At 45.9% G+C, this 18,307-nt stretch overlaps 1 protein-coding gene across 5 annotated transcripts in view; it reads right to left on the minus strand.

Annotated features, from left to right (window-relative positions):
- The window catches only part of TECPR2 (tectonin beta-propeller repeat containing 2), a 102,886-nt gene that overhangs the window by 75,733 nt on the left and 8,846 nt on the right, over window positions 1–18,307 (minus strand). For all 5 annotated transcript variants that reach the window (XM_040256877.1, XM_040256876.1, XM_040256875.1 and 2 more), the window contains exon 2: window positions 13,031–13,319. In XM_040256877.1, coding sequence (XP_040112811.1) covers window positions 13,031–13,249 — 219 coding nt within the window. In that variant the 5' untranslated portion in view covers window positions 13,250–13,319. The remainder of the gene's footprint in view (window positions 1–13,030; window positions 13,320–18,307) is intronic.

Consider the following 18,307-nt stretch of genomic DNA (forward strand, 5'->3'; position numbering starts at 1 on the left):
GTTTGATTCCCGGTCTGGGAAAATTCCACATGCCATAGAGCAACTAAGCCTGTGCGCCACAACTACTAAGCCTGTGCTATAGAGCCTGCGAGCCGTGACTGCTGAGCCCGCGGGCCGCGACTACTAAGCCTGTGCTCTAGAGCCTGCGAGCCACGACTGCTGAGCCCGCGGGCCGCAACAGGAGCAGCCACCGCAGTGAGAAGCCCACAGCCTGCAACGAGGAGCAGCTCTGGCTCACTGTTACCAGGGAAGCCTGCAGAGAGCAGTGAGGACCCCAGCACGGCCAAGAGGACAAATTAAAACAAAAACCAATTTTAAAAAGTATTTATTGTGAGTCCCTCTTTAAAAACAAAGACACTGCCAACAATTCTCCTTTATTTAGAGAGATAATATACTTAAAGATTATTTTTCATGACTGCATTGATATACAAAACCTCTTTTAAGATACCCAAACACTTAAGGTTCAAATGCACTGTTACTATCATAATTTTTAGCAATACATTTACTTCATAAAATCAATCCTTCATTTAACACATTATTTAATAATGGGATTTTTACTACACTAAGAGCATTAAGATATCAATCTAGTACTGTTTCATATAAGTCTACAAATGAGATAGACTTTAATAATTTCAAGTAGCCTATATAAAAGAATTGCTAGTTTAAAATGACGTGAACTAGGTTTAAGCAGTTAAATGTTTACTGATGGCTTCACTGTGCTTGTTGTGGGGACACAAAGGTGCTGCTTTCAGGGGGTCTCATGGTCCAGGAAGGACGAGGTTAGCTCCGACATGCTCAGGAGAGGGGTGGGCCAGCAAGGTTGCTGCCTTCAGGGTGCAGTCAGCTGCACATCAAGTGTCTCGTGGCATGGTTATTTTTCATTTTCTAAAACAGTGAAATACGATCATAAATACAAGACAATATACTGACATATACATGACACCACCCTTAGGGCAGAAAGCGAAGAGGAACTAAAGAGCCTCTTGAGGAAAGTGAAAAAGGAGAATAAAAAAGCTGGCTTAAAACTCAACATTCAAAAAACTAAGATCATGGCATTTGATCCCATCAGTTCAGTTCAGTTCAGTTCAGTTCAGTTGTCGCTCAGTTGTGTCCAACTCTTTGCAACCCCAGGAACCGCAGCATGCCAGGCCTCCCTGTCCATCACCAACTCCCGGAGTTTACTCAAACTCATGTCTGCTGAGTCATTGATGCCATCCAACCATCTCATCCTCTGTCGTCCCCTTCTCCTGCCTTAAATCTTTCCCAGCATCAGGGTCTTTTCTGATCAGTCAATTCTTCACATCAAGTGACCAAGATATCGGAGTTTCAGCTTCAGCGTCAATCCTTCCAATGAATATTCAGGACTGGTTTCCTTAAGAATGAACTAATTGAATCTACTTGCAGTCCAAGGGACTCTCAAGTCTTCTCCAGCACCACAGTTCAAAAGCATCAATTCTTCGGCACTCAGCTTTCTTTATAGTCCAACTCTCACATCCATACATGACTACTGGAAAAACCATAGCCTTGACTAGATGGACATTTGCTGGCAAAGTAATGTCTCTGCTTTTTAATATGCTGTCAAGGTTGGTCATAACTTTCCTTCCAAGGAGCAAGCATCTTTTAATTTCATGGCTGTAGTCACCATCTGCAGTGATTCTGGAGCCCCCCAAAATAAAGTCTGCCACTGTTTCCCCATCTATTTGCCATGAAGTGATGGGACCAGATGCCATTCTCTTAGTTTCCTGAATGTTGAGTTTTAAGTCAACTTGTTCACTCTCCTCTTTCACTTTCAATAGGCTCTTTAGTTCTTGTTCACTTTCTGCCATAAGGGTGATGTCATCTGCATATCTGAAGTTATTGATATTTCTCCCGGCAATCTTGATTCCAGCTTGTGCTTTATCCAGCCCAGTGTTTCCCATGATGTCCTCTGCATATAAGTTAAATAAGCAGGGTGACAATATACAGCCTTGACATACTCCTTCCCCGAACTGGAACCAGTCTGTTGTTTCATGTCCGGTTCTAACTGTTGCTTCCTGACCTGCATACAGATTTCTCAAGAGGCAGGTCAGGTGGTCTGGTATTCCCAACTCTTTAAGAATTTTCCACAGTTTGCTATGATCCACACAGTCAAAGGCTTTGGCATAGTCAATAAAGCAGAAGTAGATGTTTCTCTGGGACTCTCCTGGTTTTTTGATGATCCAGCAGATGTTGGCAATTTGATCTCTGGTTCTTCGGCCTTTTCTAAATTCAGCTTGAACATCTAGAAGTTCATGGTTCATGTACTATTGAAGCCTGGCTTGGAGAATTTTGAGCATTACTTTGCAAGCGTGTGAGATGAGTGTAATTGTGAGGTAGTTTTGAGTATTCTTTGGCATTGCCTATCTTTGGAATTGGAATGAAAACTGACCTTTTCCAGTCCTGTGGCACTGCTGAGTTTTCCAAATTTGCTAGCATGTTGAGTACAACACTTTCACAGCATCATCTTTTAGGATCTGAAATAGCTCAACTGGAACTCCACCACCTCCACTAGCTTTGTTTGTAGTGATGCTTCCTAAGGCCCACTTGACTTTGCATTCCAGGATGTCTGGCTCTAGGTGAGTGATCATATCATTGTGATTATCTGGATTGTGAAGATCTTTTTTATATAGTTCTTCTGTGTATTCCCGCCACCTCTTTTTAATATCTTCTGCTTCTGTTAGGTCCATACCATTTCTGTCCTTTCTTGTGCCCATTTTTGCATGAAATGTTCCTTTGGTATCTCTAATTTTCTTGAAGAGATCTCTAGTCTTTCCCATTCTATTGTTTTCCTCTATTTCTTTGCATTGATTACTGAGGAAGGCTTTCTTATCTCTCTTTGCTATTCTTTGGAACTCTGCATTCAAATGGGTATATCTTTTTTTTTTTCCTCCTTTGCCTTTCACTTCTCTTTTCACAGTTATTTGTAAGGCCTCCTCAGACAACCATTTTGCCTTTTTGCATTTCTTTTTGTTGGGGATGGTCTTGATTCCTGCCTCCTGAACAATGTCACGAACCTCCGTCCATAGTTCTTCAGGCACTCTATCAGATCTAATCCCTTGAATCTATTTCTCACTTCCATTGTAAAACTGTAAGGGATTTGATTTAGGTCATACCTGAATGGTCTAGTGGTTTTCCCTACTTTCTTCAATTGAAGTCTGAATTTGGCAACAGGAAGTTCATGATCTAAGCCATAGTCAGCTCCCGGTCTTGTTTTTGCTGACTATATAGAGCTTCTCCATCTTCAGCTGCAAAGAACATAATCAATCTGATTTTGGTATTGACCATCTGGTGATGTCCATGTGTAGTCTTCTCTTGTGTTGTCGGAAGAAGGTGTTTGCTAGGACCAGTGCATCCTCTTGGCAAAACTCTATGAGCCTCTGCCCTGCTTCATTCTGTACTCCACGGCCAACTTTGCCTGTTACTCCAGGTATTTCTTGACTTCCTACTTTTGCATTCCAGTCCCCTATAATGAAAAGGACATCTTTGGGGGTTATTAGTTCTAGAAGGCCTTGTAGGTCTTCATAGAACTGTTCAACTTTTTCAGCATTACTGATTGGGGCATAGATTTGGATTACTGTGATACTGAATGGTTTGCCTTGGAAATGAAGAGAGATCACTCTGTCATTTTTGAGATCACATCCAAGAACTGCATTTGCCTATGATGGCAACTCCATTTCTTCTAAGGTATTCCTGCTCACAATAGTAGATGTAATGGTCATCTGAGTTAAATTCACAAATTCCAGTCCATTTTAGTTTGCTGATTCCTAAAATGTCGATGTTCACTCTTGCTATCTCCTGTTTGACCACTTCCAATTTGCCTCGATTCATGGACTTAACATTCCAGGTTCCTATGCAATATTGCTCTTTACAGCATCGGACTTTACTTCCATCACCAGTCACATCCACAACTGAGTGTTGTTTTTGCTTTGGCTCTGTCTCTTCATTCTTTCTGGAGTTAGTTCTCCAGTAGCATATTGGGCACCTACCGACCTGGAGAGTTCATCTTTCAGTGTCCTACCTCTTTGCCTTTTCGTACTGTTCATGGGGTTCTCAAGGCAAGAATACTGAAGTGGTTTGCCATTCCCTTCGCCAGTGGTCCCATCACTTCATGGCAAATAGGTAGGGAAGCAATGGAAACAGTGACAGACTTTATTTTCTTGGGCTCCAAAATCACTGCAGATGGTGACTGCAGCCATGAAATTAAAAGACACCTTTTCCTTGGAAGAAAAGCTATGACGTACCTAGACAGCATATTAAAAAGCAGAGACATTACTTTGTCAACAAAGGTCCATCTAGTCAAAGCTATGGTTTTTCCAGTAGTCATGTATGGATGTGAGAGTTGGACTATAAACAAAGCTGAGCACCAAAGAATTGATGCTTTTGAATTGGGGTGCTGGAAAAGACTCTTGAGAGTCCCTTGGACTGCAAGGAGATCAAACCAGTCAATCCTAAAGGAAATCAGTCCTGAATATTCATTGGAAGGACTGATGCTGAAGCTGAAGCTCCAATACCTTGGCCACCTGATGCGAAGAACTGACTCATTTCCCTGATGCTGGGGAAGACTGAACACAGGAGGAGACGGGGATGACAGGATGAGATGCCTGGATGGCATCACTGACTCGATGGACATGAGTTTAAGCAAGCTCCAGGAGCTGGTGATGGACAGGGAGGCCTGGCATGCTGCAGTCCATGGGATTTCAGGGAGTTGGATGTGACTCAGCAACCGCACGGAACTGACACACATGAGCACATAAACAGCTAGAAGAGCCACCACAAAGTGAGCACCTGTGGAGTCCCCACTCATCCTGGGAAAGAGGACACCAAGAGCACCTTTGAAGCCCTCTAGGCCCCGCATCCCCCCCCCCCACCCGGCCACAACCTGACGGCATTGCTGCATCAGACCACCGCTGTGGAACTGGGGTCCATCACTCCTATGCTCTTATTCAGAGCTTTCATGCTTGTGTGTTTGCACCCAGACGTGTAGAGACGTTCCTAAGACACAGCCCCACACTGGTGACTGGACACCTGAAGGATGACCCGGGTATTCAATTCGTTCCGTGTCCTGCTGTTCATCAGCCCAGGAGGGTTGTTTTGTGATCATCCAACTCACACAGAGCTGAACCCCAAAGCCAATGTATGATCATTTCACGGTGAATGAATGCTCGCACAGACCAGAAGGCGCATGTAGGACAACCGGCACTCTGCCCCCACTGGCCGATGCAGGTGGGCAGCAAGTTATAGTTCAAAAGCTGCTCAGCAAGCATGGGGCAACTTCTGAGGAAACCTCAGTAAGCCTCAGCGCCAGCCACCCCAAGGGCATCAGAGCCCTCAGGGAATCGCTACCCCCACCTCCCGCAAAGCCCGGTTCAGCCCAACGGTTAGTTTCCCAAGGTTACCCAGCAGCCTGCCGGCCTCCCCTCCGTCACACACTCTTCCTTTTGAAATGAAGACAGTTCTGTCCTCTTCTGGCCTGGGAGGCACTCTTCTGTCTCTTTAAGGAGACTCTGTCCTCTGAAGAGCTTATCTGTTACGTGTTTAACGCTTCTATTTCCCTCCTTTCCAGCTTCCAGGGAGGGAAGTGGGGACACTTCTTATTGCCTCTATGTGGCAACTTAACTTTCTCAAACAGAAATCTAGTAATTAGCTTAAGAGAAAAAGCTCTGATTTGCAAGAAGCCAGCAGTGGTTTTCTGGACAATCACTTTACCAATAGGTCTTAGCCAAGTTTCTTAGGCTCCTTGGCAGGCACTTTTCCCCTATACACAAAACAAAAAACATCAGGGAAAAAGTGTTCTTTGTGAGCAAGCTCAAGGAAGCTGTGAAGTCTGACAAGGCTTTCTTTATGAGCTGCTTTTGGTGTGTCAAAGCTGAACCTTCAGTAGAAACTCCTAGCACATCAAGTAACCAACAGAGCTGAACTACTTAGAAATGTTTAAAAAGACTCAAATAAGATATAAACGCACTAAATTCATAAGAAATGTCTCACTATTCTTTACTAGCAAAGAACCACAGTTTAATAAACCACCGTTTAACTGAAACCAAAGTTTCAATATTTATACAACTTTTTAATGATCTCAAAGTTAAACCAAGGCATCTTCTTCTGGAACAATTTCCTTGAGGCAAACTGGAGTAGGAAAGTCGCAGGGGCCTGAGACTATCGTTAGGGATGATCTTAGGACAGAGAGAAGGCAGATTACCTATAGAAAAACAATTAGGCCTCCAGCAGAAGTCTCAGCAGTCAAAAGACAACTGTAGAGTACCTTTGAAGTGCTAAGACAAAATAACCATACATAGTGAGGTAGGGATCAAGTTTCACTTCCACCCCTATATTCATGTCCAACTGCTCACATCATTTACCAGAAAATCTTTGTATTATCACTTTGCGTTCATATACACGCGGATTTTCTGGCTTCTCTAGTCTGTTCCAATGACCTCTTTATCTTTTTTGGTAGTAATACCACACTGTCTTCATCACCAAAGCTTTATAAGTCTTGTTACTCAGCAACAACTGTAGAGTTCTTCCTTCCATCAGGACATGGGAGGCATTAGATACACACACCTCTGGCTGACATAAAAGCTCTTTCTGCATCACAACAGGCATCAGTCAATGAGCCGTTCACAACGTCCCCTCACACGCCCAGGGCTCCCCTCCCTTCCCCCCGGGACCCTCCAGCAGGAAGCTCCTCCTAGTGAGTTGTTCACTCTCGAGGTCTGTGTTCACCTGTCACCTGCTCAGTCAGCAGCCACTCCTGCTGGCAACTCCCCTCTCTCCCTCCCCCTAGCACTGCTCCCCACCCAGCCAAGTGGCCTTCTTGCACTGATCTTTTGTTCTGCGCATTAGAGCTGGTGTGCTCTCCACTGCATTTCCAAGTCCTAAAATGGGCCTGGCACACAGTAAATACTCAATAAATACTTGCTGAATAAATTCACCAGGAGACCAGTATGGAAAAGTTGCAGAAATGAGAACTCGCACAGTTAGGCTTAATGCAAAGACAGTTTTGAAGGCAAATCTATGAAATTTCAACAACGTGCTAGGTGCTAAGGAGAGAGCACACATTTAATTTCAAAGCAAAAAAACAGAAACTCAGGTCAGCTTATCTTTCTGGTCTCTTCTTATGTGTGTTACACCCATATATTTAACAACAGGTTTATAACACTTCTCTCCTTATTAGCTCCTCACAGCCTTTCCTCCATGCTTTTGCACTTAGCAAGGAAGCATTTCCTGTGCTTCCATCGGCCCTCTCCCACTAACTTGTGTAAGAAAAAAGGTTTCTAAAAGCATTATTCTTGAAAACACCTCAGACTTTATCATACAAAAGATCTGCTTTCTTCTTTTGGAAAACAGCTTCATTTAAAAACATAATCTTTCACTCATGCATGCCACACATGGATTTATTAGAGGGTAAGCTAATTTTTGTCCTTTTATACAGCTGTGAAGTTCTCATGGCATGTACACTGGGGTGGTTTGCCATTCCCCTTACCAGTGAGGCAGAAAGTGAAGAGGAACTAAGGAGCTTCTTCAAGAGGGTGCAGGAGGAGAGTGAACGAGCCGGCTTAAAACTAAGTATTAAAAACTTAAGATCATGGCATCCGGCCCCATCACTTCATGGCAAGCAGAGGGAGAAAAGGTGAAAGCAGTGACAGATTTCCTCTTCTTGGGCTCTAAAATCACTCTGCATGGTGACTGCAGCCATGAAATCAGAAGATGTCTGCCTCTTGGAAGGAAAGCTATGACAAACCTAGACAGTGTGCTGAAAAGCAGAGACGTTACCCTGCCGGCAAAGGCCTACAGTCAAGGCTGTGGTCTTCCCAGTGGTCACACACAGTTGTGAGAGCTGGACTGTAAAGAAGGCAGAGTACCCAAGAATTGATGCCTTTGAACTGTGGTGCTGGAGAAGACTCCTGAGAGTCCCGGGGACTGCAAGGAGATCAAACCAGTCCATCTTGAGGGAAGTCAACCCTCAATACTCAACGGAAGGATTGACGCTGAAGTTGAAACTCCAGTAATTTGGTCATCTGATACCATCAGCTGATTCACTGGAAAATTTCCTGATGCTGGGAAAGATTGAGGGCAGAAGGAGAAGAGGGAGTCAGAGGATAAGATGGCTAGATGGCATCATTGATGCGATGGATATGAACTTGGGCAGACTTCTGGAGATGGTGAGGGATACAGAGGTCTGGTGTGCTGCAGTCTATGGGGTCACAAAGAGTCAGACACAACTGGGCAACTGAACGACAACAGCGAAACGAGTTTGTGTTTACCTTCCCGTAACATCTCAGACATTCCCTAAACCAAACTGGTGGAGGGGCTTCCCTCATGGTCCAGTGGTTAAGGCTGTGCGCTCCCACTGCAGGGGGCACGAGCTGAACCCTGGCTGGGAAACTAAGATCCCATATGGCTCAGTGTGGCCAAAACTTTAAAAACAAACAAACACAAAACGTAGCTGATGCACCTCCCAACTGTCACTAGGAAATTCCAAAGAAACTCTTAATTGATCTGCTTCCATTGTCCTCTAGATCCAGGCTTTTGTGGAAGCCCCGCCTTCTCCCGTAGGAAGACGGCAAAATGGTTAGGCAACCAGCTATGTGGCTTGGGGCAGGAATCTCACTGTTTCTCTATCTGTAAAATACAGTGATTGTACCAAATGACTCTGAGACTCCCAGCTCTGAAACCGAAAATTACAGGAACAATGACATTTAATTCATCCTCAGCTCACGCAACTAGTGACTGACAGTCAAAGCTCAAATCTTTGTTGTTGTGTTTATACAAAAAAAAAGTAACAGATGAATATATACTTACTGTCCAAATTCTAATAAGTCCACAATATTTAAAATAAAAAATAATAAAGTAAAAAAAAAAAAAAAAAGAAAGATACTTCCCTTCTCCTTCCTGCCCCCATTCTCAGTCCCCTCTATCCTCATAATGAATAGCTGGGAGGTATTCCTCCAGATCCTTTCCTATGTGTTTTACATACAGATATTTAACTTTGTTTAAAACTCTAATATTCTAAATCAAATTCTCTGTTCTTTCCAAAACGAGAAGTTTTATTTTCTACTTCCTTTGTGATTCTCCACAATATGCTTCTATTTTATACCCAAAGGGTATTCAAAAACACTTTTGATACTCAGAGTTGCTAAGTGTGGATTTGGGCCCAGTAAAATATGCTTTCTTATGGCCCTATGCACAGAACTTCCCAGGGTCCCCTTCTACCTTCCTGGGTCGGGGCATCCGCACCAGAGTCCCCCAGTTCTGCTCGTCCCTGCAGAGGCTGTCCTCACACGGCACACCCCTTCAGAGTTCATGGGGCTCATCTGACAAACAGAAAACTAGTTCCAGTAAAACTAGGAAACTGGCATCAGATGCAATTTGTACTTTCACTCTGGGGAGTACTAAACTCTTGCTTCCTTAAGTTTTTTTTTCAGTTTGGAGGCAGAAATTTTAAAAATAGTTATAGGCACGCCTCGTTTTATTGTGCTTCACGGATACAGTGTTATTTTACAAATTGAAGGTCTGTTTTTATGTAAAGTGTGCTCCAATTTAAATTTATTGAGGAGTGTTTTACGACCAAGAATACAGTCTGTCCTGGTGACTGTTCCATGTTCACTTGTAAAGAATGTGCTCTGAGCTGCTGTTGGGTGGAGTGCTCTGTAAACATCACTTAGATCACAAAGGTGGATGGGCCTGCTCGGGTCTGCTACACGCCTGCTGATTTTCCATCTGCTACTATTACTGACAGTGGGGTGTTGACATCTCCAGCTAGAACTGCAGATTTTCCTACTTCTTCTTTCTGCTGTGTCAGCTGTTGCTTCATTTGTCATGAAGCTCTGTTGTTAAGGAGCACAGCACACTATGGGCCGCGGGAGGGCCACTGCGCCGTCTCACTGAACCGCCGCTCCTGTCATTCAATACTGTCTCTCTGGTTAGTTCCTTGCTCAGAGGGCTACTCTGATGTTAACACAGCCACTCAGCACTCTGTAATACTTTCATTTGCTCATGTTTGGCTGTGCAGGGTCTTTCTTGCCCTGTGGGCTTTTCTCCAGTCTCAGCGAGTGGGGGCCACTCTGCGGTTGCGGAGCAAGGGCTTTTTATTACAACAGCCCTCTTGTTGCGGAGCATGGGCTCTGGGGCACAGGGGCTTCAGGAGCTGCGGTGGCACTGAGGGCTCTAGGGCGCAGGCTCGGGACCTGTCGCACAGGCTTAGTTGCTCTGTGGCATGTGCAATCTTCCCGGGCCAGGGATCGAACCTGTGTCTCCCGTATTGGCAGGTGGATTCTTTACCACTGAGCCACCAGGGAAGCCCTCGACGTTCTTCTGATAAGCATTTACATGGTACATTTTTTCATCCTTTTACTTTTTATCTATTGACATGTGATTATTTTTGAATTGGTTTCTTACAAACAACAAATAGGTGTTTATGAGTGTTTTTTCCATCCCAATAATTTTTTTAAATTGATGTGTATGGATCATTTTCATTTAGTATAATTATTGGCATGTTTTGATTTAAGTCTGTGACTCTGTTTCCTGTTTGTCACTCCTGTTTTCCTTCTTCTGTTTAACCTTTATTGTTTTCCTGAGAACTGTCTCAACATATTCAACATTCTATTTTGGTATGTCTATAGGAATTTTTTACTATACCATGCTGTACAGGGGTTTTAAGTGGCTGCTCTAAGGATTACCATATCAAATGCGGGAGATATAGAAATACACACATGCACGTACATATACACACACAACTTTTCAAAATCTATTTAGACTCAGCATTTAACCTCTTCAAGTAGAATGAGGAAACCCTACTACCCTATAGGTCCCTTACTCTCCCCTCTTGCATTATAATTCTTTGTGTATAATTCCATGTGTATAAACTGAAAACTCAATCAGACAATGATATAATTTTTTTCTGTCAAATATATTTTTAAAAAACTCAAGAGGAGGAGGAAAACAGCCTAGTATATTTACTATTATTCTTCCTTCTTTACTGATGTTCCAAGTTTCCTTCTGGTATCAGTTATCATTTGTCTAAAGAACTTCCTGAAGCAATTATTTAGAGACGGTGTGCTGGCAATGAATCCCCTTAGTTTTCCTTCATCCAAGTACATTTTTATTTCACCTTCTTTCCTAACATATTTTTGCTGGATAAAAATTCTGAGCTGACAATTCTTCTCTTCCACCACTTTCTGCATGCTGTACCGACATCTTCCAGCCTCCACAGTTTCTGAGGAGAGAGTCCCCATCATTCAAGTAATTGTCCGCTACAAGTAATGTGTCATCTTCTCTGTCTGCTTTTAAGATTTCTGTCTTGAGTTTTTAGATGTTTGATTAGGATGCGTCTAGGCATGGATTTCTTTGGTCTATCCTGTGCAAGGGGCGGTCACTGCTGGAGTCATTAAGTTTTCCTTGTTCAGTGCTAAACTATTTGAGAGATTTCAGATTAATTCATAAACACTGCACAGCAAGGAAATCAAACCAGTCAATCCTAAAGGAAATCAACCCTGAGTATTCAGTGGAAGGACTGATGGTGAAGTTGAAGCTCCAATACTTTGGCCACCTGAAGAACCGACTCATTGGAAAAGACCCTGATGCTGGGAAAGACTGAGGGTAGGAGAAGTGGGTGACAGGATGAGCTGCTTGGATGGCATCACCAACTCGATGGACATGAGTTTGAGCAAGCTCCGGGAGACAGTGGAGGACAGGGAAGCCTGGCGTGCTGCAGTCAATGAGGTCAGTCAGACATGACTGAGCAGCTGAACAAAAACAACAATTCATAGCCACAGTTTTAAAAGATTAATTATGTAACAGTCTTAAATGTTTGGGGAATTAGATCAGTCAAACCCATGCCCTATTAATCAAGAAAAGAAATAGCAATACTTTAAATTTTCATACAAAAAATACAAATATAAACTCTAGAGCCAATCTGCCCAAGTTCAGACCATGGTGTCACCCCTTCTGACTATCTCACAAGTCATGCAACCTCTCTGAGCTTCAGCTTCCTCCCTGATAGAATGGAGATGACGAAACAACATAGAGTCGTTTTGTCTACCTCACAGAGTTCTGTGGGGATAAAGTAAGTTAATATATGTAAAGGGTTTAGAATAATACCTAACACATAGTGAGTACTATATGGATGCTAACCATTTGTGTTATTTTAATTGAGTACAGAAGCTTAAGAAAAACCAACTTTATAAATTAAACTTTAATAAGTTGATACTGATTAAAATATAGATATTTGTAAATACTTCTCTTAAATACAAAAGCCTTGTCTTAGTCTGCAAAAGTCCACTAACCACAGTGTAGAGCCCCACGTGGCAGGAGCCACAGCTCAGTCACCCTTGAGTCTCTCACAAAACCCACGTTCTTACAAATCACAGATCCTAACGAGACAGGTGAGTACGGTGATGGTGCATCCCCAACACCTACAACACACGGAGATGCCTGAGTCAGCAGCCCAGAAGAGAGGTCGGTCAGGACCCCAGCGGCAGGGCGCTACAGCAGTGCCCTCATTTAAGATGTACGCATTCTGGCACCTAGCCAACACTGATCCTGACCCATTTTTCTTAATAATTTTGCCAGAATACCTAGAGATTATTTGAGTCAGTCAGTGAACGTACTCTTCAGAAAACACTTTGAGACACTTCTCTGGTGGTCCAGTGGTTAAGACTCCATGCTCCCACTGTTGGGGACCCAAGTCCTAAACTGCATGCCACATGGTATGGCCAAACAATTTTTAAAAAAGAAGAAGAAAAAAAAACCCATTTAGAAAATTGTGCCTATTTCAAAGGTCAAAGTGTTAAACACTATAATGCTCTCTTTTAAAGTAACGCTGGATTTTTGGAGGCAAGAAAAACAAGTGCATTTCTAGTTGCACGCCCCTTGAAAGATGGCTCTAAGGTACTCTTTGGGTAGGACACTCAGGCCATGCTTCAGCAACTCAGAAGCAACCCCCCCCCGGGACTCGCAGGCGTGCTACCCACCAGCCAGGGCCCCGCAGGCTCAGTGGGAGGCAAGCGGCACCCACCCCGAGGCTGTACTTCTTCATCTGGCCGTGCTGCCGGCAGTGCAGGTAGAGCATGCCGATGCTGCTGCCCACGGCGATGTAGTCCCCGTTGGTGTCGAGGGCCGTGAGGTAGACCACCAGCGAGCGGAACCCCTTCTGGATCTTCGTGGGGATGGCATTGAGCAGGTAGTACAGAGGGCAGAACTCTCTGAAGGTAACAGGCTCCGACACAGACGCCATGGCCAAGGTCTCCACCGCTGATCATCAGGCAGGACGAGGGATTTTAACCAGCATCTGGGGAAACCTGGGGCTGAAGAACAAGGCATGATAACGCTTTCGATGTCTAGTCATGCAAAGGCAAGTCAGAGTTCACAGCGGGAACAAGTAAGTTTCGGGTGGATATAAATTACAGTCAGAGCCTAATTACACAGGGAAAGTAAACTAAGTGCCATTAAGATTACTTTTGAGGACTTCCCTGGTGGGGCACTGGGTGAGAGTCTGCTGCCAGTGCAGGGGACACGGGTTCGATCCCTTCTTCTGGAAGATTCAGCCCACGCACCACAAGTGCTGAGTCTGCACTTGGGAGCCCTCAAGCCGCAACTCCCAAGCCTACCCTCTAGAGTCCGTGCTCCACAGCAGGAGAAACTTCGGTGATGAGAGGCCCGTGCACTACACTAGAGTGCAGTCACTGCTCACTGCAAGTAGAAGAAGCGCACAAGAGCAAAGACCCACACAGCCACAAATAAGCGAATGAGCAAAATCACAATCCAAAACTCACTGCACTATTTTCTGCCCCCTGTAATTTATATCATGATAAATGGCAGGGAAGGGGTGGGAAGAATATTAAAGATAGCTCTGAATCTCAAGCAGCTTATGATCTAGTCAGGGAAGCAAAAGAACCTGAAAAGACACAAAACCAGATATGACTGGTGCTAACCTGTGGGTCTCAATGAGAAGGAGAGAGCTAGCATGGACTAGAGTGTAGAGAAAGCTTATCTGAAAACATTCGAAACTCTGAAGCCCACCAGGAAGCACAGAACATGGAAAAGAGGAATTCCCTGGCAGCCCAGTGGTTAGGACTCTATGCTTCCACTGCTGGGGGCACGGGTTCGATCCCTGGTCGGTAAACTAAGATCCCCCATGCCATGCAACCAAAAAGACGATAACAGTGATGTGTACAAGACAGTAAAGGCACTGCACCAGGAGGGCAGTGGGCCAGCCCAGGCAGAGGAATGCCGTCTGCGGCGGGGAGAAACGCCCTCAGCCTCCTCAGCCACACAGCGCCTCCCCTGTGCCACCCTGACACCCACGCCTCTCGGAAATGTGGATTCAAAGCTTCCCTTGGACTTCTCCAGGGGCTCAGTGGTAAGAAATCTGCCTGTCAATGCAGGAGACATGGGTTCGATCCCTGATCTGGGAAGACCCCACCTGCTACGGAGCAACTAAGCCCGACTGCCACAGCTACTGAGCCTGTGCTCTCGAGCCCGGGGTCCGCCACTGCTGAGCCCACGTGCCCTCGAGTCAGTGCTCTGGCAGCAAGAGCAGCCACGGCGGTGAGAAGCCTGCCCAGCACAGAGAGCGAGCGGCCCCTGCTTGCTGCAACTAGAGAAAGGCCCGCCCAGCAGCAAGACCCAGCACGGCCACAAATAGATAATTTTTTAACAAAAAGCTTCCCTCAGTAAAGACGCTCAATCATCACACAGTGTGTTATAATTTATGAAGCGCTCACTCATCCATTAAATCTTTACCCTACAAACTTTTACATGAGCTACCAAGGGCCAGAGGACCACAGGACTTGTCCAAGGCCACGTGGACAAGACCTGAATCTATGCCTTTTCGCCCTTCAAGTCCTGCAAATGAAAGTTGCTCAGTTGTGTCTGTCTCTTTGTGACCCCATGGACTACACAGTCCATGGAATTCTCCAGCCAGAACACTAGAGTGGGTTGCCTTTCCCTTCTCCAGGGGATCTTCCCAACCCAGGAATCGAACCATAGCTCATTCATTTATTCAATAAATACTTGCTGCCTCTGATGTGCCTGAACCTTTCCTAGGTGCCAGAGGCTAGAAGGGTGAGTGAGGTGGATGTGTGGGCTCTGCTTTTTTGGGGGGCTTACACCAGTGGGGGGTCAGGCAGAGAAGGCCATCAGGTCTCCCGCATTGCAAGCGGATTCTTTACCAGCTGAGCCACAAGGGAAGCCCAAGCACACTGGATGGGTAGCCTATCCCTTCTCCAGAGGATCTTTCCAACCCAGGAATCGAACTGGGACCTCCGGCACTGCAGGCAGATTCTTTGCCAGCTGAGCAGTCCTGAGCCGTTTCCAAAGGGCTCTCCATCACATCCCACCACTGCTGCACTTTCTCCACACACTCTCTTCCTCTCCTGTTGATGGCCTTCTCTGCCTGACCCCCCACTGGTGTAAGCCCCCCAAAAAAGCAGAGCCCACACATCCACCTCACTCACCCTTCTAGCCCCTGGCACCTAGAAAAGGTTCAGGCACATCAGAGGCAGCAAGTATTTATTGAATAAATGAATGAGCTATGAAAAACGAAAACTGGCAAGGGAGGAATGAGTGCAAGAATGCCAACAAAGCAAAATCTCATTTTTTCTCCAGTATGGCCCCAGTGCAACGCTGGAATAAAAATCCTCAGATCTGTAGGGCATTTTCAAATCCCTGTTTCATTTGATGGTCACAGTAGACAAGACGTACAGCGAAGTAGGCAGGGTAACTTACAAGCCCTGTTCCTGTAAGTAAACAACAACGTCCCTCTGTGATGATGGAGGGCTTCCCTGGTAGCTCAGCTGGTTAAGAATCTGCCTACCATGCAGGAGGCCCTGGTTCGATTCCTGGGTCGGGAAGTTTACCTAGAGAAGAGATCGGCTACCCATTCCAGTATTCTTCAGCTTCCCTGGTGGCTCAGATGGTAAAGAATCCGCCTGCCATGCAGGAGACCTGGGTTCGATCCCTGGGTTGGGAAGATCCACTGGAGGAGGGCATGGCAACCCACTCCAGTACTCTTGCCTGGAGACTCCCCATGGACAGAGGAGCCTGGCGGGCAACAGAAGGTGGGTCAGAGTCGGAAGCAACTAGGCGACTAAGCAGAAGCACAAGTGATGGTTAAGAACACCAATCTGCCCTCTTTCAGCAGAAGCTGAAGCACTCTGGGAGGTTCAGAAATGCGCCTAGGGTCATACAGGTTCAACAGCTTTGTTGTTGTTCAGGTAAGAGGCTACTACAGCAGAAACTCTGATGGTGAAGGTTGATCCTGTCCACACAGCAGCGCAGTTCATAGACTGACAACTCCGTAAGGGCAGTGCTGTCTTGGCTAATCAGTGCACGTGCTCCTCAATCCTCGATTTGTGTAAGAGCTCCAGAGAGCTGGGCAAGACCCACACGACCCCAAAGTCAAGTGAAAATGAAGTGGTTCTCAGGCAAACTCTAGAGAGAACAGCCACAGCCAGTCACCTTGGGAAAGCAGCAGGCCACTATACCTGGACATGAAAGCGAAGCAGCAGCACAAACAGCAAGCGTCACGGCAGCGCCAGTGCTTAACGGAGGCCACGCCAGCACACGGCCCACCGAATCCTCACCAAAGCCTCAGGAGGCGAGGCGGCACCGACCACTGTCGCCTCCACTGCACTGGCGAGAAATGGTGGCCTCGTTCCCACAGTCTCCTCCGTCTCCAAGGGCAGCGCAGCACAGGAGCAGGAGAGCTGTGCTTCCTTCATGCGTGTGTGCACGCGGACGCGCCCTAGTTTACACGGCACTTTTAAAATAAAAGTTTATTTTTTTTACAAGTTACAAATGTTCTCTATTGGGACTTCTCTGGTGGTCCAGTGGTTAAGATTCCGCCGTGCAATTCAGAGGGCATGGGTTTGATCCCTGGCTGGGGAGCGAAGATCCCACAGGCCACAGGACAAGTAAGCCCGCGCCACAATCAGAGAAGTCCCCGCGCCGCAATGAAGACCCAGCACAGCCCCAACAAGAAGTAAGTAAAAACTAAACGTTTACTCTCAGAAACTGTGGAAATATAGGAAAGTACCAAGAATGAAATAAACGCCACTCATAAGCCCATCAGAGAGACGCTACGTTATAAACGCTTAATAAATCATGAGCATTTGCCACGTCATTAGGCGCTCCCCTAGAATAAGACTTTTAATGACTATACCTAAAAAAACTACAGAGAACACAGTAGACTCAAAAACTGAAATTTTCCTGGTGTTTTAATTTCTGCTCCAGCCGATGAGGTCTCCAAGGAAGCAGGCAGAAGTGCTGAGCACTTCTTGAATGTCAGCGAATATTATTCCCTCCTTTAAAGCCTTTTCCCTCAAAGTAGCTCTGTCAAATTATGACATTTAGATTTCAAAAACTCATTCACTTGAATTGACACCATTCGCTGAGAGCTCCACAATCTCCACACAGAAGGGGCTTGGAGACTGCAGTCTGGTTAGAAGGGGGCAGAGGATTCGCCTCAAAGCTGCACCTGCAGGGCAGGCATACTATTCAAACATACACAGCATGTTTGTTGCAGGTGGCTTAGGAAATGTGAGAGGATAATACAGAAGGTCAGGGTCCCTGGACCAGCTCCTTGGCACAATGAGTGATCATACAACCAAAAGCCACTTCCAGTGTGTGAGAAGGGACTACAGGACTCACCTGCCAAGCACCATTAAGAACGACCGTAATTCTATAGCAGGCGACAGGCAGCTGATTGAAATTATCTAAACTGAAGTCCTAGCACCCATCTGGTCTCTCTCCCTCCCTCTCCGCGACAGCAATCCCTCACTGTGTTCCACCAGCCCTGTCTCCCAGCTGCCTCCCACTGGACCCTTCTCAGCTCTGTGGCCATGCCCAAGCTGAAGCCAGCACCCCTCTCACCTGGACCCCCATGCTATCCTTGAACAGCTGCTCTCCTGCTTCCACAGCTGCCCCGGAAGTTGATGCTCGCACAGAACAGGCACAGCGAGCTCTCTGACTTCATCAAAATTAAAAACTTTTGTGCTCCAAAGGCATCATCAAAAAAAAAAGGAACAAGATGGACTTCCCTGGTGGTACAGTGGAGAAGAATCTACCTGCCAAGGCAGGGGACATGGGTTCCATCCCTGGTCTGGAAGATTCCACACGCCAACTACTGAGCCTGCGTGCTCCAACCACTGAGGCTCATGTGCCTGGAGCCCACACCCCACAACAGGAGAAGCCACGGCAATGAGAGGCCCGGCAACGACGAGCAGGCCCTGCTCGCCACAACTGCAGGGAGCCTGTGTGCAGCAACGAAGACCCAGCACAGCCAAAACTGAAG

Source organism: Oryx dammah, unplaced genomic scaffold (genome assembly GCF_014754425.2).
Source record: "Oryx dammah isolate SB20612 unplaced genomic scaffold, SCBI_Odam_1.1 HiC_scaffold_16, whole genome shotgun sequence".
NCBI classification, from domain to species: Eukaryota; Metazoa; Chordata; class Mammalia; order Artiodactyla; family Bovidae; genus Oryx; species Oryx dammah.